The following is a 25,177-nucleotide window of genomic DNA, read 5'->3' on the forward strand; positions in this document are numbered from 1 at the left end:
TTTACTAAATACCTTGTTTTATTGTAATTATATTTGAAATGAAATTATATATTCACCTTTTTTTATAGTAAATAAAGCTTGTCCCAGAAAAAAGATGTCGTTGGTATATTAGGCTCCAGTTTAGCCTGTTGTGACGGAAGGGAAGGGAACGGAACCCTACACTGAGCATGGCCCGACATGCTCTTGGCCGGTTTTTTATACTAAGTCGGTGGCAAACAAGCATACTGCCCGCCTGATAAGCAGTCTCCGTAGCCTATGAACGCCTGCAACTCCAGAGGAGGAGGAGGGGTTTTTCTAATTCTTTTAATAGAAGATAATGGTTATCTATAAAAAATAACAAATAAGTAAGTATTTTTTAAGTAGGTACCTAACTACCTACATACATTTAAAGCCTAACTGGATATATTAATAATGGATTCCAGAGATGAAAATGCTTCGCTGGTCTGGGGGAGTCACGCGTTTAGATAAAATAAGGAACGAATACATACGCGGAACTTTCAAGGTTGCTAGTATTCCAGACAAAATGAGAGAAGGCCGTCTGCGTTGGTATGGCCATGTTATGAGACGCGAAGATGACCACATCACCAAAAGAGTACTTGCCATAGAAGAGGGTAAAGGAAGCCCGGGACGACGACCAACAACCTGGACACAAACCATTCACAACCGTGTGATGTGGCGCATAAATACTAGGAGGGCTGACCCCAAGTTAAATGGGAGAAAAAGCCAGGACCAAGAAGAAGGATATATTATTAAGGGAATTAGAGGGTAAATAAAACGCTCGTCTTGCAAGTGATTCGAGAATAATAAAAACAATTTAACATTTATTCACTATTGGTTCTCAAACTCCATTTTTCTACTTTTTAGGTACAATTGTTTGTATTGAGTTATAAATCAACAAAGCTTTAGTTCAAACTGACAGAAAACTGTCATTTCACTGCCACTGGAATGAATCTCACAGGAAATTATGTCCAATTCAGTTTCCTGTCAATTTAAACATGCAAAATATGTTTTTTTTTATATTCTGATTTTTACATAGATATATGTTTTTATATTTGTTTCTCTTTAATTCAGGTAATGTGTAAAAATACTTAATACTCCATTAACAAATCAATATTTTGATAATATAAATCATCTTTTAGAAAACAAGGTACAAAACGTGATTACCGCGATACCCGTTTCGCCGAAGGTACCTTTAATGCTTTAAGTATAAAATAGAAAATCTCTTTAAAAAAAATCGACACCAAAACTTAAAAAACTAATCGATACACACACTCAACCACCAGATTTTCCTTTTACCACACATTTTTTTGCCAATACGCTAAAACTATCCATGTGTCCAAATCTATATATAGTTTTAGTGAAAATTTAGCAAAACATAGTACAAAAGTTTTAGAAATATCTAATAAAAACTACCCAGCAATTAAAACGTTTACCCTATATCTATCACTATCGCACTAACATCCCTCTATATGTGCGAAAGAGAGAAGTTATCCATCTCGCCATAGAGAAAAACATGTATGTACTTGTATTTCTCTATGGTCTGGCTTCAAGTTGCACCAATCGCAAAGTGTAAAAATCAAGAATAGACATGAAGGAGGACGTATGGGAGAAGTTAATTCGGGATCAAGAAAATGAGAGAACCACTTCAAAGTACATTCTGTTCATTTTGGCCTTTTTTCCATTTCCGTCAAGTTAAAAAAAAAAACAATGTTTTTGAATACCTCGCCGTTTTTGTCCATCGCAATTTCCAGTAAAAAAAATTTAAAGGATACAAGGAGTTGCGAAATATATATATGTATACATTTTTACCAAAAGACAACCGACTTCAACTGATTCTGACTAAATTTAAAATTATTATAAATGAGAAACTCGTAAATATTTTAGCAAAGTATAAAAAAAACATATTGCAAAAAAATTGAAAATAAGAAATGACGTCAAAATAACTGTATTTTTGTCGGTTGCAACATAATTGTAGATAAATAACATTGCAATTAATCAGACGAAAAAGGAACGGCCTAGCGTAAAACGCTTAAAAACTAAAGTACATTTTTTTGCACTTTTTATATTTTTTTACCAAATTCATATTTTCATTTGACATGATTCGGATTTCGTGTTTAGGCATGCGCGAAATTTCAGCCAATTTTTTCAGTCTTAGTGTTCTAAAAACGTTATTTCTTATAATTAATCGACTTTTAAAATTATTTTTCTAAAGGCGCGTTTCCACCAGTGTGCGCACTGTGTGGCACAAGCATATTCAGTACAAAAATGCTTGTGCCGCACACTGATGGAATCCCGCCTTAACTCGAAAGCTAAAACATGACACAAACAGACTATGTGCGCCTAGTTTACTCGCCTAAATTAATTGTGTATTATCATGAAAATGACGTATTTGAAACATGGAAATATATCTTATTTAATGCAAAGCCTCAACAGTGATATTATTGTTTGATGTACCATTATAATCGAAATAAAAAATATATATCCACTAGTTATATATGTATTATAAAATTAAACTTTGAACCACCCGTATATTTTATCATTATATTATGTTCTCACTATTTATTTATGATTAACCTTAATAGCTTAATCGGAGAAAAGTATATGCGTGATATATGTCAAAAAAGGAACGCAAAGTAAAATAAAACAAAAAAATTATAGACAATAACAGATTGCTTTATTTAACAAAAAATATATAATATATAGAAAGGAAAAACAATGTATTCACGTGATCTTGAAGACTCTCGTCTTTGTGGAACAATTGTTTTTTTTAATAGAATGTAAAATTAAAAATAACCCATCGAACCTTATAATATTGAATATAAAATACATAATATACGATTAATAGCTATTTACAAAATACGAGTTAAGATTTATACTTCTTTTAACATTAATATAAACCAGTCTATAGTAAAGGCTATTTGACAAAACTTAGCGTAAGTGTTAGAAAATTGATGATTATTAATACATCTAATTGATTTAGCAGGCAATTGTAAAAAATACGTACAGCGGTAAAAAAAAAACTTCGAAAATAATGTAAAAAAATTACGTATTAAAAATGTACTTTTGATGATTGTACTAATTATTAATGCAACTATTATATTTAATTATTATGCAGTCAATCAAATCAGACATGGCACCAAGGCGAAGAAAAGTGCAAAAAATGAGATCAAATTTATTCTACAAGAATAAATTGCCTGCTAATATACGAAAACTAATTTTGTCCGTACAAATTTTGTTTTATTATTAAAAAATGTTCGACTGTAATTTTGTTCAATGCACCGCGTAATAATACGTTACAATCCAAACTTATTATTATTTTAAATTACATTATTATTCTTGAATTATTACAACGCCTTATCATACCTCGTGTTTTTAGACATGGTCAAAAATATTAATAATTATATCTTCAATAAAAGTCAAAATGCGATTCTATTTTCATTTCCGATTGCCGTATGCATTTCGATAAATGTCTTATTTTCACGTTTCAGTATTTGTTTTATTTATATTTTTGGCCATGTCCTTTAAAAGGTACATTAGGTATAAATACAAGAAAGTCTCAATAAGCGAACGTAAACTTATAACAAGGGGCAGTATCGTGTATTCCTATTTTACAAAATAACCGACAATCTACATCGAAGACAAAACATCAATAATAATAATCATTTGAAATAAATAACAAGTTACAATTCTCTTTAAAAAAAAACTGTTAAAATTAATATAAAAGACCTACTCATAAGGGTTTCATTAAAAAAACTGTTGTGTGATCTACATCTTGCTACACCGTTATAACTTCTTTATTTATTTCTTAATAAAAACTCTATTACTATTATTATATTTTTATAATAATAATTATTATTTCTTTATCCAAGTTAGATACACTTTATGATAATTATATTACGACACGCCATTATACAAAATACACAATAAAACATATAATGGAATGTATTATTATGTACTTTTATACAGGCAACGAAACCAGTGTTCGTATCTACATTATAATTTGCTATGTATAACATAAACATAACAAATAAAAAATACAAATTCCGGTTTAAGGCGAAACTAAAGATACCTACATGTCCCTAGATTAAATTTGAGAATTAAATAAACATTTAAATATTAATATTGTACGTACGTACCTATACGTAAATATCATTGTAACAGTCTCAAAGTACATACATACAATTATAAATAGGTTAACAAATAACGTTTAGGTATCTTTAGTCAAGCGGAGCCTAAAGCTGTCATTTGACAGAAAATACGTCGTCGCAGGGCAATGGGCAGAGATCCATATCTACGTACACGTCACATCCGTGTACACAATTATACGAAACGTACCCGTTTTGTACCGCGTACACTTCCGACGTGCACACATTTACACCAAGGCATACACGTTTTAATCTTATACACGATTGTACGTATATCCGTTTTAATATGTACCCGTTGCTATTTCTACTGCATGCACACGACGCGTACAGAATTACACGAAGGGGTACATAGTTATACGGCGTGTACCCGTTTAGATGTGGTAGTCGAGCACGCTGTCTAGAGAGAAGAGCTCCTTGTAGAGCGCGGGGAACACGTGGTGGGGGTGCGCGGCCTTGAAGCGGCACAGCGCTTCCAGATGCATCAGGGAGAGTTCTCTGTAAACAAATAATACCCACATTATAGTAAAGCTAAACTAAGATGATTTTAGAGATTAACCTTTTTAAACCAGTAACTGTTCTTTGCAGTTCAGTTTCCAATCGAAAAGACGGTCTGAGTGAAAAACAAACCCGTTTAAAACACTTTAAGAAGTAGTCTTCTCTTATCTATCAAATCCGTACAACTGTGTGTTCCCTGAACGTCCTACATAGCCCAAAAATGTTATCTCCGAATAAGCTGTTATGAATTTGCTATAATTACCTAACAAGTTTTCTTAACAAAACTGGCGACCAGGGCGAGTCTAGCGCCCTGGCGTTCATATTTCATTTATTGCATAGTCATATAAATCACAAATACATACATATAGTTCAAATTATATACCTACTCGATAATCGTTTCCAAAAACTCTCATAAAGGCGGTTGAAGGCCGTTTGTCTTTAAACCTGTGTTATGTTAGTTTAGTAAAACTAACTGTAATAGAGAATTCTTGCCAAAATCTTTTCCAACACATCGTGGTTGGCCTAAATATCGTACATAAGAATGTACACTAATCGAAATTAAACTATCGTGAGACATATTTAAAAATATTTAGATCAGTACGTAAATAAGTAGTAATAGTGAGTGAAACCGTACTGATCTTAAGTTTGAGAATAGATCGAATCTGCAAAAGTAATTTTAAGGTAACTTAAAGTTGGTATCTTCACCAAAAGTGTATCGAGTACTGTGACGTCGCCCTTCAGACGTGCGTGTTTAGTTTCAATATCGTACCTAATGATGTACACTAAGTTTGAACATAGAATCTGCAAAATTACCTGTAAGTTGGTATCTTCGCCAAAAGTGTATCGAGTACTGTGACGTCGCCCTTCAGACGTGCGTGTTTAGTTTCAATATCGTACCTAATGATGTACACTAAGTTTGAACATAGAAAGAATCTGCAAAATTACCTGTAAGTTGGTATCTTCGCCAAAAGTGTATCGAGTACTGTGACGTCGCCCTTCAGACGTGCGTGTTTGGTTTCAATATCGTACCTAATGATGTACACTAAGTTTGAACCTGGAAAGACTGCAAAATCACCTGAAAGTTGGTATCTTCGCCAAAAGTGTATCGAGTACTGTGACGTCGCTCTTCAGACGTGCGTGTTTAGTTTCAATATCGTACCTAATGATGTACACTAAGTTTGAACATAGAAAGAATCTGCAAAATTACCTGTAAGTTGGTATCTTCGCCAAAAGTGTATCGAGTACTGTGACGTCGCCCTTCAGACGTGCGTGTTTAGTTTCAATATCGTACCTAATGATGTACACTAAGTTTGAACATGGAAAGACTGCAAAATCACCTGAAAGTTGGTATCTTCGCCAAAAGTATATCGAGTACTGTGACGTCGCTCTTCAGACGTGCGTGTTTAGTTTCAATATCGTAACTAATGTACACTAAGTTTGAACATAGAAAGAATCTGCAAAATTACCTGTAAGTTGGTATCTTCGCCAAAAGTGTATCGAGTACTGTGACGTCGCTCTTCAGAGGTGCGTTTTTAGTCTCAATATCGTACGTAATGATGTAAATACACTTAGTTTGAACATGGAAAGAATCTGCAAAATTACCTGTAAGTTGGTATCTTCGCTAAAAGTGTGTCGAGTACTGTGACGTCGCCCTTCAGAGGCGCGTGGTTGGTCTCGATCTCGTGCCGCATGGCTGCCATGGACATGTTGAACAGGCACTGGATCTCCGGGTTGCCGCGTACGCCGTGGCGCTCTGAAAAGTTTAAAAAATTAGATCAAAAAGCGGGTATTTTTAAAGTTACAGACCATTTTATGGTTTAAGAATTTATTTCTCCAAAAAAATATTACAATTCACTTACATAGAGAATTACAAACAAACATTATATACATTATTTATATAGTCCTCCACATCGATTTCGATGACGGCGACCTCAACAATTAAGGCTTTTTCCTCTCATGAGCTCTTATGTGGCTGGCTAGGCCAAACTTGCTCTTAAAAACTCTTTCATACTCACGGCAGTAGAGTGACATAATAGGGTGAGTGAGGGGGAGGGGGACATTATTTACAGAGTGCACGAATAGCATAAAATATATTCTAAAACAAAACAAAGCTACTTAATTTATTTTTGCAAGTAAAAAGTGGGTATGTACAGTGTGAATCGGCAACTGGTAAGCCAGTACAGTACAGTCAAATTGTCATTCCACTTTTTTTCATCTGACGATTACATTCCGACCGATCTGGCCTAGTGGGTAGTGACCCTGCCTGTGAAGCCGATGGTCCTGGGTTCGAATCCCGGTAAGGGCATTTATTTGTGTGATGAGCACAGATATTTGTTTCTGAGTCTTGGGTGTTCTATATGTTTTTATGTATTTGTATATTATATATATAGTTGTCTAAGTACCCACAACACAAGCCTTCTTGAGCTTACTGTGGGACTTAGTCAATCTGTGTAAGAATGTCCATATTTATTATTATTTATATTTTTTCTGTTCAGTTCTTCAAGTTTCCAGTTCTGTATTATAAAAGCCATTGCGAAAAGGGTTTCGAGTTTATAATATTACCTGGCCACAGCAGCACCAGGCTCTGATAGAGCGCTAGTTCAGTCTCAGTAAGCTTCAGGCGGGCGATGGTTTTGGCGGCGTCGAAGATGCCCACCACCAGCGCCATGTCACGCGGGTCACTGCAATAAGATAACAATAGGGGATATTACTGTAATGTTCTACCACCAGAGTGCAGGACCAGCCTTTTTATTAAACCATAGAGTAACTTATACATACTGTACCTTTAACAGGTTTTTGACAAGTTTTCAGAGATAATAAAATATGACATTGATGCATCAATTATTTTTATAAAATCAATACTTTCTAATATACACAAGGGTCTAAATGTGCCATTTTTTCAACCTATTTAATTTTGGATATAAGATTTTACTTGCCACTTTTTTAAACCACCAACATTTATTGAGCTATATCTATTGTTTATTAATCAAAGATGGATAAAGATTTACCACAATTAAGGAGTGAAAATTCCCGATAAAAAAGCTTGAAACCCCTAAAACTTCTATGCATTTGACATTTTGAAAGACCTCCATCTACACTAGCGCCCCTAGCGGCGAAATTAAACGCGGTAGCCCTCATTGGGGTAGTATCTCTTTTTAAGTATTTATATGGGGCATTTTCTATGAAAAGGGACCTTATTGTCGATGGCGCTTACGCCGCACAGCGTCGTGCGGCATTATATTTATATCGGAGCATCGGTAATAATGGCGTAAGCGCCATCGACAATAAGGTCCCTTTTTATAGAAAATACCACATATTTTAAGTTATTAATAATGAATTATACTTACCGCGCGTGTACACAATCTCTTATGGGCAATACGACGTCACCGTAAAGCACGTTCTCTCTGTTCACGTCGATCAACCGAGAGAGACGGACGATCGCCAGTTCAAACGAGCCTGGAGAAGAAAGAAAATAATTGAAAATTATATATAGTTTGTCAAAGGGCTGTCTCATTGATTTAAACTTTCACGATTTTTACTCATTATTATTTACAACGACGGGACTTAATCGCGTAAAATAAGTTTTAAATTTACCTCCGACGTTTCGAGGACGGCGTTGTCCCCGTGGTCTCGGAGAAGACTGGCTAAAGTTGACATCTTCTAGGCGCGCGAGTTTTTCGAACTACCCGCACTTGGTCTTGTTTATTAACTTGAACTTATTTTACGCGATTAAGTCCCGTCGTTGTAAATAATAATCGGCTGTCTCATTTCAAACATAGACAGAGAAAATCATACTATCTTTGTCTTACACTAGTAATAGCGCCCAAAAGTAAGGGATGAGTATAATTTTCCTGGTTGTTAGTGACTAGTTAAGTTTTAGCTCAATCGAATAATAGGAAATGGGTCAAATCTAATTTAGCCTGCAAGATTTCACCCGAACATACTCGTATGTACATACAAACATTGTAAGTTAAAAAAGCAAGCCTGATTTGTCTTGTTTTTTTTATACTACGTCGGTGGCAAACAAGCATACGGCCCGCCTGATGTTAAGCAGTCTCCGTAGCCTATGTACGCCTGCAACTCCAGAGGAGTTACATGCGCGTTGCCGACCCTAACACTCCTCTCCCTCGAGCTCTCTGGCAAACAAACACGAAACAAGTGCGGAAATCATCTTTACGCACGTGCATCAAACAATGTTTTACTATGCATTGTGCGAGTAAATAAAAAAACATATCATGGCAAATAAGTTTAATTATTAAAACGAGTGTTTTAAATCGACACGAGTTGCGAATTACCTATTCGCACGTGTATCGTACAACGTTTTACAGTACATATGGCCCTTTAAACTTTCGACATATGCACGAAAAGTGCTCTTTTCCGCACTAGCGCGAGAAAGTAGCACCATATGTACTGTAAAAAAAGTTGAAAACAAAAAGCACTAGTGCGGAAAAGTAGTACTTTCCGCATGATATGGCTCTGTAGGAAACGCACTTTTCGAGCACATGCATTGTAAATAAATAAAAAAAACTCACCAGACTTGAGCAGCAGGATCTGATCGTCCTGTGTTAGCTTCATAAAGCCGGGAATGAGTTTCGCGAACTCAATGATATTCTGAATCATCCCTGTCAGTTTGTCCGCGCAGTCTAGCCACATCTCCTCGTACGTCATCGAGCTGTAGCACAGTTGCCTGAAAAGAATATACGAATGGTAATTAAATAATCGGGAGGTAATAAAGATTAAATGGGAGGTAATAAACTTGGGGAGAGGTTTTGGATGATTTTAGATGAGTTTATGTGGTGGTCATGATGTCTAGTGATAAAAAAGTAACTGCCTATTGATAATAATTTAATGTATTTTTAACGCTAAATATATAAAGAAAACTTTATTAGGTAAATACTTATATAAAACGAACTACGAATCAATATAAAATAAAATTATGACTGACTACTTATAATGATGTAAATAATATTAATTGTGGCTTTTCAAAACAAATAATCAAACAAATATTTATTAAACCACACTTTTGTATTAACCCGTTTTTCTAACGAATTAAAATGACTTTTCTAATTTATGAGGCACTTTCGAAAAGCCTTTTTGACTTGCACAGTGCAATTCATATTACTAAAAATGGGTTACCTACTTTGTATAGTATAGGTATAGGTACCCATTTCCTTTGCTCTTAATTGTATTTTTTTGCCTTAGATAGCTACAAATAATGATACGATGGTTTTAATATTACGAAGCAACGTCCTCTTGGTCCTCACATTGTGATGGGCCGTGATGGCGATGAAGTGATGCGCTGAAAAACCAGGCCAAAGCCCCACAATCTACCGAATACAATCATTATGACTTTTAATTAAATGGTAATTATAATTATACAACTGTTAATAAAGTGTTATACTGGAATTAATGACAAAACTATTATTCATTGTTGATTATCAATTGTTTTCAGGGCGGATTGTTTACATTACATCATGATATTAAATTATGATATTAAATCACATTTAAAATCGGGTCTATCGCTATGTTACCTTGTTTTGTTTTGTTTAATATATGTTCAAACGCGAAAGTTTTAAATGTTATAACGTCATGATAGTTGATAAGTTTGTTGTGAATAGGTGATAAAATTTTCTGTACGGAGCGCTAATAGTTTCAGCGCCAAATTTTAAGATTCGCAAAAGTGGACGGATCCGGGAAAGTTAAGATAAAACTTACTTAGAGACATCTAGGGGTTTCCGGAACATCTCGTGTATGAACTCCAGCTTGGGGTTGGTGTTGGCGTGGGCCTCCGCTAGACTCTTCACCAGAACCTTGCTGATGTCGCCTTCCGCTGTAAAAGGGACCACAATCAAACATGGTTGCCATACACACATGTAGGTATATAAGCAGTAGCTACTTGGGAAGTTTTGTCTCCATTTGACTATTATTTTAAATGATACATATCATAGTAAAATTAAAAATAAACTAATTTGATTGAAACGTGAATGATTGACACATGTACAGTCGAAGGCAAAAATATCGATCCAGACAAATGGCTCAAACATATGTGAACACGACTTTATTATCTAAGGTGTAAGAGCGTACACATATTTTTGAAACTTTGGGAATGTATATATATTTATGCCCTTGACTGTATGTGATAATAGGTACTTTGTCTCTACATTTGACTAACTATTATTATTTGTTACCCACAAATCCGTAACCGGAGTTTACAGGAAGTTAGTTTATGCTAAATAGTGTTACCTACATCATAAAAAATAAATTTGACATTGGACTAGTGTGGTGACTATACCTAACCCAAAATCTTTTAAAAATTGAAAAAAGTTATCATGAAGAAACTAGTAAAAGTCATACTTAGTCCAATATTTTAGTATGATTAACTGATTATATAAATGCATAAAAATCAGGTAACTTAAACGTATCTAAAACTCTTTAAAAAATACCGACCAAGTGCGAGTCGGACACGCCCACCGAGGGTTCCGTACTTTTTAGTATTTGTTGTTATAGCGGCAACAGAAATACATCATCTGTGAAAATTTCAAATGTCTAGCTATCACGGTTCATGAGATACAGCGTGCTGACCGACAGACGGACAGCGGAGTCTTAGTAATAGGGTCCCGTTTTTACCTCTTGGGCACGGAACCCTAATAAAACAGACTGAATAAGACTACAATGTAGTCTTATCGTTTAGGAACTTTAAAGACCTTTCTGAAATTTGCAAATAACATAGATAGGTTGAAAATGTATTACTTTTTGACAACAAAGATGCATTTAATTATATTTTAAACATAACAACTAGGTAATAACATAAATAATATAAAAACATATCGAACATAAACGTGCCTAACAAAAATAATAAATACACTATAAACACTACACTAAACGCAACCGAAAAAAATTAAATATAGCTTGGCAACCAATGGCATCCACTCACAAGGAAGATCGTCGCTCGAATGGCTTGAGCCCTGATGTCGTCTGTTCGTCACTGCGTTCGGGTTCACCATTCCCATCCCACTCATATTCAAGTTCAACGGATCCATCAACCTTCCATGTCCACTGCTGGATGTCAGATCATCTGGACTTAGCTCCTCACTAGTTAGCGAAACAGAGCTCTGTCCACTTACTAGCACAGAATTATGTATGTCCATTGGACTGTGCTGTAAATTCGAAGGACTGTGCAGGAATGTCGTTGAATCAACATAGCTGGCAACCAGATTATCAACTCCTAGTGACGTCTCTGGTTTTATCTCCTGTTTTATATTAATAACCCCGCTGGATATAGAGGCGGGGGATTGGATCCTGTCCGGCTCGTATCTGTCGAAGTCCTGCAGTCTCCGCGGGACCTCATTTACGGTTGTCTGTCGCACGGATGTCGTGGATGTGGTTGCCGTGGATGTGGATGTGGATGTGGATCCTGAGGGCCGGACGACTGTGGTTCCTTTTTCGTCTATATGTACAATGTGGAATGTTAGTATTTACCTACTGTATGCGTTTGTGAATTTAGCGTTAGTATTCACTATAACAGTATTTTCTACTCGTTGAATCGCTCTTTCCACTATAAATATTATTTTTTGACATAAAACATATATTTTGTGTACTTTTCGATTGACATAAATTTCTTTTTATACTAACAGATATATTATTTAACTACAGAAAATACCTACTTAATTTCGTAAGGTAAAGTCTTTTCTAAATGTATTTTAACTTTACAAATTAGACTCAAACATTCGGACTTATATAAGGTACACAAAATTCTATCAGATCAAATTCATTCATCTTGTCCTTCACATGTTTGTTAAAAACGTAAGTAGGTATAGTTTCATAGCAACGACGAGGTACCCAGTTGTCTCCAATGAAGTTCTCCGGCAAACTTGGTCACCGGCAACCATTAAGATTAAGAATAAGAATAAGTGTGATTTATTGCAATTATTGTTATTAAGAGGAAAGAGAACGACCGTTTCTCCATACAAACGTAGTCCCCACTTTCCTCTCTGGATATCATTATAGAAATTATTTTACATAAGTGGATGTATATCGTCGCTATACTTACTCAACCTCATATCTGCAACAATCATTTGATGGAAATGTCGTTTTTCTTTTATTCGGAATACGGGTGTGTTTGTCATCAAATGAGTGTTGCAGATACGATATTGACCCCAGCTAGGCCCCTTCGTTAGACTTTTTAGATTTTTTGATTAGGTACTGTAAGAATTAGGAGCGAAAAACAAATTCAATACAAATTTATAAATGCTCCTAACCTTTATAATATTTAAAAATTCTACAAAAATCAAACGAAGTGGCATATCTGTGGTTGATATACATCAAATGGTGTCAATTTTCAATAACGTTAATATCCAGATTGGATAATCAGTACTACGTTTGTATGAAAAGGCGATTTCGCGCTTTCGTCTTAAGAGCCCACCGACGTGCTCACTAGCGCCACTGCTAAATAATTGTGATTATTGTATTCAAAGGGTACTTAAATACAAAATACAGTACATAGCGGCCGCCTTTTTTAAATATCTCTTCTTGCTCGCTAACCGGCATTTGGCACGGCTCATGGGAGCCTGGGGTCCGCTTGACAACTAATTCGAAGAATTGACTTAGGCACTAGTTTTTACGAAAGCGACTGGTAAATATCAAATGATATTTCGTACATAAGTTCCGAAAAACTCATTGGTACGAGCCGGGGTTTGAACCCGCGACCTCCGGATTGAAAGTCGCACGCTCTTACCGCTAGGCCACCAGCGCTTCTCCTTTTTTAAATATGTATCGTTAAATTTAAATAATCACAATTATTTACCAGTGGCGCTATTTAGCATGTTGGTGGGCTCTTAACATCAAAAATCTCACCATGGCCAATAAAGTCCGTGTCCAAGAACCCTCCCTGCTTGGGTTCGTATGTCGTGCTGTCCACGTAGGTGTCGGCCGGCACTCCGTCGTAGGTCTGCGCTTGCGCCGGTGGCTGGATCATGCCCGATGTCAGCTGGGGCGTGCTGTTGTAGCCATACGAGGAGATTGGGGAGGGGTAGCCGGTGTAACTAGAAATTAGAAGGAAGTTATAAGTTTTATGTCACAATTTCATTTTTGATAGAAGCTTTTTTGTATGTATTTTTCGTTTAAGGGTCTCCGGCAAGCTCGGTTTTCCACACAAACGCAGTTACGCTCTCATTTTAAAACAACTAGCTAGATTGCTCTGAAACTTTGTACTTACAATAGGATAAGGTATATTTATGTCTGTAATTAGTTTATGTAGCTTCAGATACCATAGTTAAAAAAATACAGCGAATTTAAGTTTTTCATACAAAACTTGCTTTTGCTCTGTTTCGTTTGTTTTATAAACTGGAGCTATATAAACTAATTTCAGACTTAGATATACCTCATTTCATTACAATCCAACTCGTAGTTTTAAAATGAGAGCGGAACTACGTTTGTATGGGAGGTGCAATTCGGCCGGAGTCTCTTAACGGGCAATTTAATTGGGAGCGTGCATGACCTATAGGGGGCAGCACAGGAGAGCCGTCACATTTTTGGCGCGAGGCGTAAATGTGAAGTTTATAGTTCCGATATGGCAGAACCTACTATCAAAGATAGATATAACTCCGTAATAGATGGATACAGTCTAAGGAAAAAACGTGCCTCGAAAATCACGAAAATTTGATTCTCGATCAGATGGCGCCACTAGTTTTGGCCTACACTCGTATAGAGGGCGTTGACTGTTGAGTTTGTTATTTATAATTTTAACGCATACCAGTAAAAGAACATGGGTCAAAATCATATAAAAATAATTTATGCAAATAAAAAAATCATTTATCCATATTTAAATACATTTTATCGTATTTTTATAAATATTTATTTTTAGTTTTGAAGTGTGTCGACAGATGGCAGTGAATTTACTGGGGTTACAAAATTTACTATGACAGTACCGCTCTAGTATAAGTTACTCTATGCTACTATGCACAAGAAAAGGTACGAGAACGGTGGCCGAACATACATTGAGCAAGTGAAATAAAAGCTTGTAATAGAATATGGCGAGAAACGGGAATTGCCAGGTTTGAGATTAACTTTGTATAGAAAACTAGTACCGAGTGCACACTACAAGAGAAAAAGTGCCGCATTCCCACCATAATGAAATTACGCCACATTATCATTGAATGCACCGCCACCTGTTATCTCTAACAAGAACCGCTTAGTACCGCTACCCGGCGATAGATGGCGTACGCGTTTACCGTTAAAAATGTCACTCTCTGTGACTTTGCGGTACCGTAATGGCTCTGTCTCGCCGCTGACATGGATAACTTAACAATCATTCTATAGAGCTTACTTATATACTTGAACACGTTTGAAATTGGACCTTATCCCTTTAGATATAACCTTTAATTTTAGAAAATGATTAGTTTGAGACATAAGACGGTCAAAAGCGGTGACATATGAAGTAATGAAATACGGAAAAGCAACGGTTGAACGTTTAATGATGATTGACGATTTCTTGTACCGGTATTAAATCGTACAGTAATGAGTTGACATTGATAGCTTTATTTTTTAATATCTCGACATGTTTTATAGACCCCACATAGACATGCTTTAAGACATAGCGACATAGGTATTTTGTACCGTTTTGTTATTCTTCGAAATCATTTAAGTACAGTTGTAATGTAACATTGTCTTATGTATGAAAGAGTCTTGAATATTAGGCTAAGAATATATCTTTGAAAATTTAATGTGTTAATAACCTAGGTGTTTAAGTGAAAACTCAATTCTAGGAAAGGACTTATTCTTTCATGCCAGTTAATTTTAAATCCGGAGCTTTTAGGTTTTCCTTTTAAGAGACGTCCGAACAAAACTATTGTGAAGATATTAAATAGCCTACCAAAACTGGCTACTGTTGGCTAACTGTCATTTAGCCTAAGCAAAGATAAGACTTGATAAGATATAGGTACCTCTCCTAACAGTCAAGGGTTCGTGTTTTTGATAAATTGACGATGTGGGGTATTATTTCATGAGATTACGTTTAAATATAAATGAAAGTTGCTTTTAATTACGCGGCTCTATACCCTCTCAAACATAGTTTTTATAAATATGCCTGAATAAAAAGTATTTTCAGAATGCTGTCAGTTAACTTCATCTAGCTTTCAATATAAAGTATTACTACTCGATTACAGGTGGCGCTACTATGCTCAACTTACCCATTGTAGTGTCCATGGAATTGATCGCTTGAGCTCGGGGTCTGTTGCTGTGCGTCGTACACCGAGTCCGGTGCTGCGTCTGTCTGGGCCCGCATCTGGGCTCGGTGGTATCTGACCTCGTCTTCCACTTTCTCACGCTGTTTCTTTGACATACGACCGAATTTGACCGCTGAAACAAGAAAAATTTGGTTAGTTATGAATTTAATACTGGCAGATTGAAGATCTGGCTATGAACAATGGTGTACTTCTATGCGTTTTTAATGTTTTTATACACTTTATCTTTAAAGACAGAGTTTAAGACATTTTACCCAGCTAAGGTAAGTTAAGTAAGGTAAACAAGATATCACAGAAAAGCGAGAAAAATGTTATGATAATTATGAGTAAATTCTAGAGAACCTATAAAGTTATAACCAAATTCGTCCAAAAACGTTGTCGTTATCAGTTCATTGATAGTATTAATAAATAGTACAATAATAAATTAATCGTCGTTGAGGTTCACTCAAAATACTGCTCGACAGATGTGCTACAGGCCACATTTTCTCACGAGAAAAACTTTTTCAACGTTTGATTTTAGCGCCATCTACCGAACCCAACAAAAACCAAGGAAGCTTCCCACAACATTTAATATGACATGTTACCACAGACTACATACATGTTACTCAATACCTTCGCGCGTATGCGTGGAACGCGAGCTAGTGTGGGTGAGGACGTTGGCACACTGCCGAGTGGACCAATGAACCCTTGACGTATATATACGTATGACGCGTATAGTACGTAGCTGTGACGACACGCACTACGGTACCTTTTTTACTGCGACTTTTTTTTATTGGTAAGTGTTTGAATGCAGAGGAATTTAGATGTGTTTCTTAGTTTGGCATGGTTTGGCTGATTACTTACGTTTATGATTGCGTGGCTATTTTGAACCATTGATTGTGTTTTCTTGGCCAGATTTGATCTGACCAATTTAATTATGATTACCGATTTGAAAAAAGTCGGTTGCATTTTTAGGGTTCCGTACCTCAAAAGGAAAAAACGGAACTCTTATAGGATCACTCGTGCGTCTGTCTGTCTGTGCGTCTGTCACAGCCTATTTTCTCCGAAACTACTCCCAATTAAGTTTAATTTTGGTACACATACGTAAGTTTGTGACCTAAAGACGGACATGTAAATAAATGAATTTTAAACATGCGGGCCACTTGGGGGGAAATGAGAAAATTAAAAAATAAAGTTTGTAAAACTATATCGTGTTACATATCAAATGAAAGAGCTCGTTATGAGAGTCTCAAATATGCTTTTTTTGTTATTTTAAAATAAAAAGTTTAGAAGATATCTAAAAACTACTATTCCCCCCCTTTATCTCCGAAACTACTGGGTCTAAAACTTTGAAAAAATTATACAAAATAGTTCTTTACCTATAGATCACAGGAAAACCTATTAGAAATGCGCAGTCAAGCGTGAGTCGGACTCAACTTAGTTTTTGATCCGACCCCTATGGATTTTTAAAACATCTCACGGTTCACATAAAGACAGGTACTTAGGCACATTGTTAAAAATTGTGTAATGTACGGAACCCTTGAAACGCAAGTCTGACTCGCACTTGGCCAGTTTTTTTGTGATTTGCTTGCTAATTTTGTATAAATGTATGTGTATAGTTTGAAAACCAATTTTGTCAGTAGAAAAAAGGCGCTAAATTCGAAACTTGTAAGGCAGGTCGATCCTTCCTACCTTCCCACCAACATTTTTCAAATTTCGTCTTTTTTATTAAAACAAAACAACTCATACTCAAAAATCCGACAAGCGCGAGTCGGACTCGCCCACCGAGAGTTTCGTACTTTTAGTATTTGTTGTTATAGCGGCAACAGAAATACATCGTCTGTGAAAATTTCAACTGTCTAGCTATCACGGTTCATGAGATACAGCCTGGTGACAGACAGACAGACAGACACACGGACAGTGGAGTCTTAGTAAAGCCTGACCAGTATAATATATGACCACGCGCCATATTGCGGAATTTCATTGAAACTAAATTTGTCATACTAAACTGAACAATACTTGACAATGATCACATATTTCTGGTCGGGCTTTAATAGGGTCCCGTTTTAAAAACGAAACCTTCGGGTACGCATAGAGTAACTTATACTAGAGCGGTACTGTCATAGTAAATTTTGTAACCCCAGTAAATTCACTGCCATCTGTCGACACACTTGAAAACTAAAAATGAAGATTTATAAAAATACGATAAAATGTATTTAAATATGGATAAATGATTTTTTTTATTTGCATTAATTATTTTTATGATTTTCACCCATGTTCTTTCACTGATATGCGTTAAAATTGTTAAATAACAAAAGAAACCGTCAACGCCATCTATACGCCAGTTGGCCAAAGCTAGTAGCGCCCTCTGAACGAGAATCAAATTTCCTTATTTTCGAGGCACGTTTTTTCCTTAGACTGTATCCATCTATTACGGAGTTATATCTATCTTTGGTTATACTATATATTATATGGATATTTTAAAGATAAGACATTAGTATAGTTAAATTGATTGTAATTTTTAATGCCATATTTTCAAAAAACGTTTAAAAATCCTAAAAATGATTGGTCAACGTATTTTTTGGGCCAACCTGTATTTTAATAATAACTTGTCATTTACTGTGACACTGCCACACTCTGTCACTGCCGTATTTTAATTCCCAAGCCTATGCATTCTATCTTCTATTTAATATCCCATATTATATATTTTTATATGTATTTTTTTTAATTTTATATTTAGATTGACAGTCCTTATTTTCTTGTCTTGAAAATTTATATAACTCCGTATAAGATGGATAGTCTAAGGAAAAAACGTGCCTCGAAAATCAAGAAAATTTGATTTTCGAGCAGATGGCGCCACAATGTTTTACCACCTTTGGCCTATTCTCGACTAGATGGCGTTGACGGTTTCGTTTGTTATTTAACAATGAAAGAAAGATATCAGTGAAAGAACAGGGGTCAAAATCATATAAAAATAATAAATGCAATCATTTATCCATATATAGATACATTTTATGGTATTTTTAACCATCTTCATTTTTTGTTTTATTCGTGTGTCGATAGATGGCAGTGAATTCACTGTGGCTACAAAATTTACTATGACAGTACTCCTCTATCCTATATATCCTCTTTGCTCTAACTAATAAATAAGTAGTTACCTGCACCAACGTCGCGTAGTTACATAAAGACTTGATAGTTACACCTACATCGATAAATTATGTTACGCTTCAGGCCTTTGCACAATACCCAGTGATGGGACAGAGGTCGATAAAAAGGTCGATGAATGTAACATTAGCTAGCGTTTAACCTTTCGTATGCGCATGTCAAAAAATTGCCATATAAATAGCAATCGTGACACCTTCATGTTTAAGTTGAATATATATGGAGCAGATCTGCTACTAAGCATATGAAAGGTTAAACCTTGTTTTAAAAATCCCTCTTGGAAAATGTTGACATATTTAACATAACCATAGGCTAATATTGTCTTCGGTTACCGCGATAGTTACTCATGAAATAAAACTGCTGCTGCTGCTGTAAAGGGTTCGAAACGTCGTGATGTATTATAAATTCAATATACGCGATATAATCCGTTTTCATAGTTTTATTTCATAACCATAGGCTCATTAAAAAGTGTATTTAAAACGTAGAGAAGAGTTGAGTTGATTAAGATTTAAGATACATTGTTTTACTCGTGCTACATTGTGTTTAGCTGTAAATTTAAACAAATATTGGAAACTGTAGGTCTAAACGTAGAAAAGAGATTGTAAACATATTATTGCATGTCTGTTTGTTTCATAATAAATAAAATAAATAATCAAGTCACTGATTTGTTAAGGGTTACATTTTTACATTGAACCCTGATGGTTTTGTACACAAGAAAACAAAAATGACAGTTCAATTGCCCCAATATCGGGTCCGGTGTGTCATTTTAGTACAAAATTATGACAATAGCAGGATTGGGTAGTAAATTGGCAATCCACCTGTGATTTTAGTAGCTGAGTGAGCTTAATCGTGACATTCAGAAGCTAACGTCACACGTGTAGGCACTCATAGTGAGCATCAATTGATACTAGGGAGAAGAGTATATAAAACAAAAGTCTAGTAATATATAAAAGATGCCCTTTATATAGGCAACGCACAGCCTAAACAGTTGAAGGTTAGAAGGAACATACATTTTTCAAATGTCGTAGGGTAGAGAACGTTTCATAGTAGGCCTATAGTAGGGGTAGCTACGTCCCAGATACTGCATAAGCTATATGTACAGATGTATCCGACAACATAGCAGATATAAGACACAAATGTGCCTGCTGGCGATTTACCCGAAGACAATTTATCCCTCTGGCAGATTTATCCTTTTTATTTACCTGTAAGTATACCCCTATAGCTATTCCCGTAACCATCGTATAGTTTATCGAGCATGTCGCAACACAACTGTCAATTACGCAATTCCTCACGGCACGGTGGCGTCGCGCTATGTGCTCTAACGCTGCGTCTTACGTAAGCGAACAACTCGCGAACGCGAAGCGGCGCGGCGGGCCCACGGCGTGCGCGTTCGCAACGAGATCGCCCACGTTGGACACTTCTACAGGTATCAAAGGATTGATTCACCACGCGCCGCATCTCTTCGCTTCGCGTAGTACGCTGCGTAAGAATGCAAGGAGCTTTGTTTTACGAGTAAATCGAATGGTTAGGTAAATCAACTAACAAAAAATAGTAGATTGTTAACCAAGGGATGAAAGGCAGTCATTTCTGCCGAGGTATTTTTGGCGCTCGAACGCAGTGAGAGCGCCAATAGTCCGAGGCTGAAATGATGCCTTTCACCCGAGTTAAACACTCTACTTTTCATTTCGAATACGAGGAAAGTAAAATGCATGTCTTTTTTAAAACATGACCAAGTATAATTTTTATAGTATTTTTAGGTACCCTACCTTCAGTTAACAATTTAGGCAAAAGTGTCTCTATTTATAGAATGGAGAGTCAAATATCAGAATGGAAATTGTATAACAAATACATTTAAATTCAAATTTCAATTGCTTATCGTAAAAAAATTCAAAAAATCGTACTTCGAACGTAAAATGCTCTAGTGCAGACACGTATCATTTTCTGCACACCTTTTAGAACAACAATGACCCTCTTTCAGAGCATGAGAAATGAAATTTTTTTTACTGCTGACTGCATTTCTGCCGCAAATGTTAAAATATCCAGGAATCATTGATTTTGACATTCTCGGCAGTAATGTCGCGCTGCTATACTGCAGCAGTAATGCTGGTGCAGTCTTTATTCGAAAGGTGATTTAGTGTGAAACTAATGAAAGTCATTATCACGGCTCAGTGAGGAAGCCTGGGGTTCGCTCGTCTTCCTAATCTCAAGAATTGGTACATGCACTAGTTTTTACGAAAGCGATTGCAATCTAACCTTCAGCCCAGAGGAGATAGGTCTGATGTATTCCTTCGGTTCGAATCGCACGCCTAACTAATAGGAGCTTTAGCTATTTTTTTTTACCTATATCGATTTTTGTGTAAATTTCTCCTATTTTTAGGGTTCCGTACCCAAAGGGTACAAACGGGACCTTATAACTAAGACTCCGCTGTCTGTCTGTCCGTCCGTCTGTCACCAGGCTGTATCTCATGAACCGTAATAGCTAGACAGTTGAAATGTTCACAGATGATGTATTTCTGTTGCCGCTATTTAAGTGGGGCTCCCATACAACAAACGTCATTTTTTGCCGTTTTTTGCGTAATGGTACGGAAACCTTAGTGCGCGAGTCTGACTCGCACTTTTTACATTCTCAAACCAGTGGGAGGTTTCTAAAGGGCCAACCTGCATTTGACACCCACGTTGTTGAGTTGCAGGCATCCATAGGCTACGGTGATCGCTTACCATCAGGCTTGTTTGCCACCGACGTGTAAAAAATTGCGTCGCGTTTTTTGTCTCACAAATTATGTCAGATCCTATAACGTCTCGCTCTAATGCCCAGGAATGCGATTACGTGTATCACGTGTATGTATGTGTGTCAGTACGCTCGTTAGCACGCATATATGCCAAACAAATCGTTATTATGTGCGCGTGTCGGCCGAAATCATTATATCGTGTTTTTAAAGTCGGCTAACTTGCTTGATACATCTATCTTTGTTCATACTTATATCAAAGATAGATATAACTCATCGAACATGGTTATCGATCAATATTACAGTTTTTACCCGAATGAGGAAAAAGGGGTTTTGTATGGTAAACTGTAATTATAGAGATTATTTGTGGCATTTAGGTAGCATTGTAGCATTTAACCTTTTTGACAGACTAGTGATGTATTTTTATATATTAGTGTTATATATAGTGACGTATTTTTAAAAGCAAGTTCGAATAAGGTACAAATCGAACCAAGGAAGCCAATTAGAAAAGATATTTTTAATCATTTAATATGACATTCGTGATATACAATTAATATTTGTTATATTTGTATATTTGTTCTGAATTCTACGTCTTCTATCTGTGAAAATTAACTTGTGTTGGTTTTGTCTGTCACTTCTTCATGTTTAAAACGCTGAACCGATTTTGATAAAATTTGCTATGAAGATAGTTTAATTCCCAAGAAAGGGCATAGGGTAGTTTATACCTACCACACAAGTTATTCACGATACAAGTGCGAAATTCGCACGTGTATCCTACAACGTTTCACAGTACATATGGCCCTTTAAATTTTCGACGTAATTACGTAATGTGCTTATTATAGCACAGGGTGTCGTAATGGAGTACCAGATGTACTGTAAAATAAATAATAACGCAAACGAAGTCACACGCAGAAACTATGGTTTTTATAGGGCTTTATAAAAACCATAGTTTCTGTGCGCTGAGTAGGCGCAAATCGCGAATAAATTGTACGGTGTATGAGACCATGTAACCATGTAAATTGTATGGTATACCCTGTAAATCTCAGTAATTGATTTCAGTAGAAGATAAGCCCAGGTTAATAAGCGAGACGGGAGACTCGGAGGCGGTTGGTGCGAGCGAGAAGTCCAAGTCACAAGCTTTTTTAAGAAATGTGCTGTTCTTGAGAACGTTCTCCGTTTTTAGACGTCTGTCTGTCCGTCTGTCTGTCCGTCTGTCCGTCTGCAGGCTGTATCTCATGAACCATGATAGCTAGACAGTTAAAATTTTCACAGATGATGTAGTTCTGTTGCCGCTATAACAACAAACACTAAAAAGTACGGAACCCTTGGTGGGCGAGTCCGACTAGCACTTGGCCGGTTTTTTTATTCTCTAATGACATATATAAAACTTTTTATTTTTGATTTTATTTATTTAGTTGTGATTTGCAGTTGATATGACAATCGAAAATAATTTAAACCTGATTATGATCCTTGTAGCATGAAATAAATGTTTTTAGGGTTCCGTACCCAAAGGGTAAAAAAGGGACCATATTACTAAGCCTCCACTGTCCGCCTGTCTCTCTGTCTGTCCGTCTGTCTGTCACCAGGCTGTACCTCATGAACCGTGATAGCTAGACAGTTGAAATTTTTACAGATGGTGTATTTATATTGCCGCGATAACAACAAATCCTGTTCCTGTCGGTGTTACCTATGACTAATATTTATAAGATTTTGTATTTTGTTTTAAATGATTGTGTATTTTGTTAATTGTGTATTTTTCTGTTTGCCGATATTTCTAATTTCTTTATCCATCTATCTATCTATCTAAATACTAAAAAGTGCGGAACCCTCGGTGGGCGAGTCCGACTCGCACTTGTTTGATGAAATCTTAATCCGCTCCCGCTGCCTCCTATGCCACACGCGTATAATTCGCAACAGTATAAACACAACATTGCGTTATCACGGGCGATAAGCGGTCGTTGACCCCAGCTCGCTTCCTCATACCACACGTGGTTGGACGGTTGTGTTTTATTTTTTATCGCTGGTTTTAGGGTTCCGTACCCGGGCATTTTTTTCTATAGTGATGCACTGGACTTTTTTTCTAAAATAGGTAAATTTAATGTTCCTACTAGGAGGAAAAAAGCGCCCCAAGTTTTATTTTTCCATTCCGTTACCATTTTTCAAACACTGCACGGCCGAGTACGGCGGTAACAAAATGGAAAATACGTAAAATGTATATAAAGTTTGGGACATTGTTTCTTTCCTAGGAGCATGGAATCAGCTCATGATTCTGGGCACAAATAACATTAAATTTACATATCCTAAAAAAAAGTCCAGTGCATCACTACAGAAAAAAACGGGACCCTATTACTAAGACTCCGCTGTCCGTCTGTGTGTCTGTCACCAGGCTGTATCTCACGAACCGTGAGAGCTAGACAGTTGAAATTTTCACAGATGATGTATTTCCGTTGCCGCTATAACAACAAATACTAAAAAGTACGGAACCCTCGGTGCGCGAGTCCGACTCGCACTTGGCCGGTTTTTATTTTCTTGCGTTTATCTTGAGTGCATAAAACAGTCATTATATAAATAACCCCTAGTGTAAATTTCATTCGATATCGTGACTAGCGTTCGTGTTTGCGTTATATCTATTTTTGTATAGGATTCTGAACAGCGCGCCAAGCGGGACTTTTGGAAACTAAAAGCCCCGCACTATTATTGGCCTATTATGGAAAAGGACATACGAGATTTTGTGTCAAAATGCACTCAAGGCCAAAAACAAAAATATTGTGCACCACCTAAACAGCCAATGGAAATAACAGCTACTGCTGATAGCGCATATATGGCTTTTGGAAGGAAAGCTTGAATTTATGAATAAAAACAATGTTATGTAATTATTAAAATGGGATACTTATTGTTGTGTAAAATTGACATGTTACTTTCGTTATGAATAAAGAAACTAAACTAAATTAAACAATCCCATACAAAATGACACTTCGAATCGCGCTAGCGAATGAAATTTTTTTCATCCTTTAAGGGGGTGAAAAGAAGGGTGGAAGTTTGTATGGGGAATCGATAAAATGCAGATTGGATAAAATAATTACTAACTCCACGCGGGCAAAAGCTAGTTGAAGATATAACACTTAAACATACATTTTCCAATATTAAATATTGTCGAGGTTGAATGAGAAATTTTTTGAGATTCCTTAGGAGTGAAAATAGGGTTGAAATATTTTAACGACATCTATGCAGACGTAGTCGCGGGCAAAGCGTAGATTTTTATTGACCGAACGAACGCGAAGCGTCTCCGTTTCAGGTCCATCTCTACAGGTCGCATTTCTCAACCGATTGCACTTCTGCAGCCGGCAGTACTGGCACCGGTTGCGGTTTATTTTGGCATATATGTTAGAAAGAGACAGAAGATAAAGCTACATACCATCACGACACGACT

General features: G+C 36.3%; 1 protein-coding gene across 8 annotated transcripts in view; it reads right to left on the reverse strand.

Annotated features, from left to right (window-relative positions):
* Positions 1 to 783: 783 nt before the first annotated feature.
* The window catches only part of LOC134752798 (probable nuclear hormone receptor HR3), a 186,577-nt gene continuing 162,183 nt past the window's right edge, over positions 784 to 25,177 (reverse strand). For 6 of the 8 annotated variants that reach the window (XM_063688521.1, XM_063688516.1, XM_063688519.1 and 3 more), the window contains 9 exons: positions 15,827 to 15,995; positions 13,494 to 13,681; positions 11,575 to 12,087; positions 10,356 to 10,470; positions 9,173 to 9,327; positions 7,988 to 8,096; positions 7,203 to 7,321; positions 6,243 to 6,393; positions 784 to 4,640 (listed from right to left, as the gene is read on the reverse strand). In XM_063688521.1, coding sequence (XP_063544591.1) covers positions 4,517 to 4,640; positions 6,243 to 6,393; positions 7,203 to 7,321; positions 7,988 to 8,096; positions 9,173 to 9,327; positions 10,356 to 10,470; positions 11,575 to 12,087; positions 13,494 to 13,681; positions 15,827 to 15,995 — 1,643 coding nt within the window. In that variant the 3' untranslated portion in view covers positions 784 to 4,516. The remainder of the gene's footprint in view (positions 4,641 to 6,242; positions 6,394 to 7,202; positions 7,322 to 7,987; positions 8,097 to 9,172; positions 9,328 to 10,355; positions 10,471 to 11,574; positions 12,088 to 13,493; positions 13,682 to 15,826; positions 15,996 to 25,177) is intronic. The other 2 variants (XM_063688522.1, XM_063688524.1) reach the window with 1 other exon arrangement.

The sequence above is a fragment of the Cydia strobilella genome, chromosome 25 (genome assembly GCF_947568885.1).
Source record: "Cydia strobilella chromosome 25, ilCydStro3.1, whole genome shotgun sequence".
Taxonomy (NCBI): domain Eukaryota; kingdom Metazoa; phylum Arthropoda; class Insecta; order Lepidoptera; family Tortricidae; genus Cydia; species Cydia strobilella.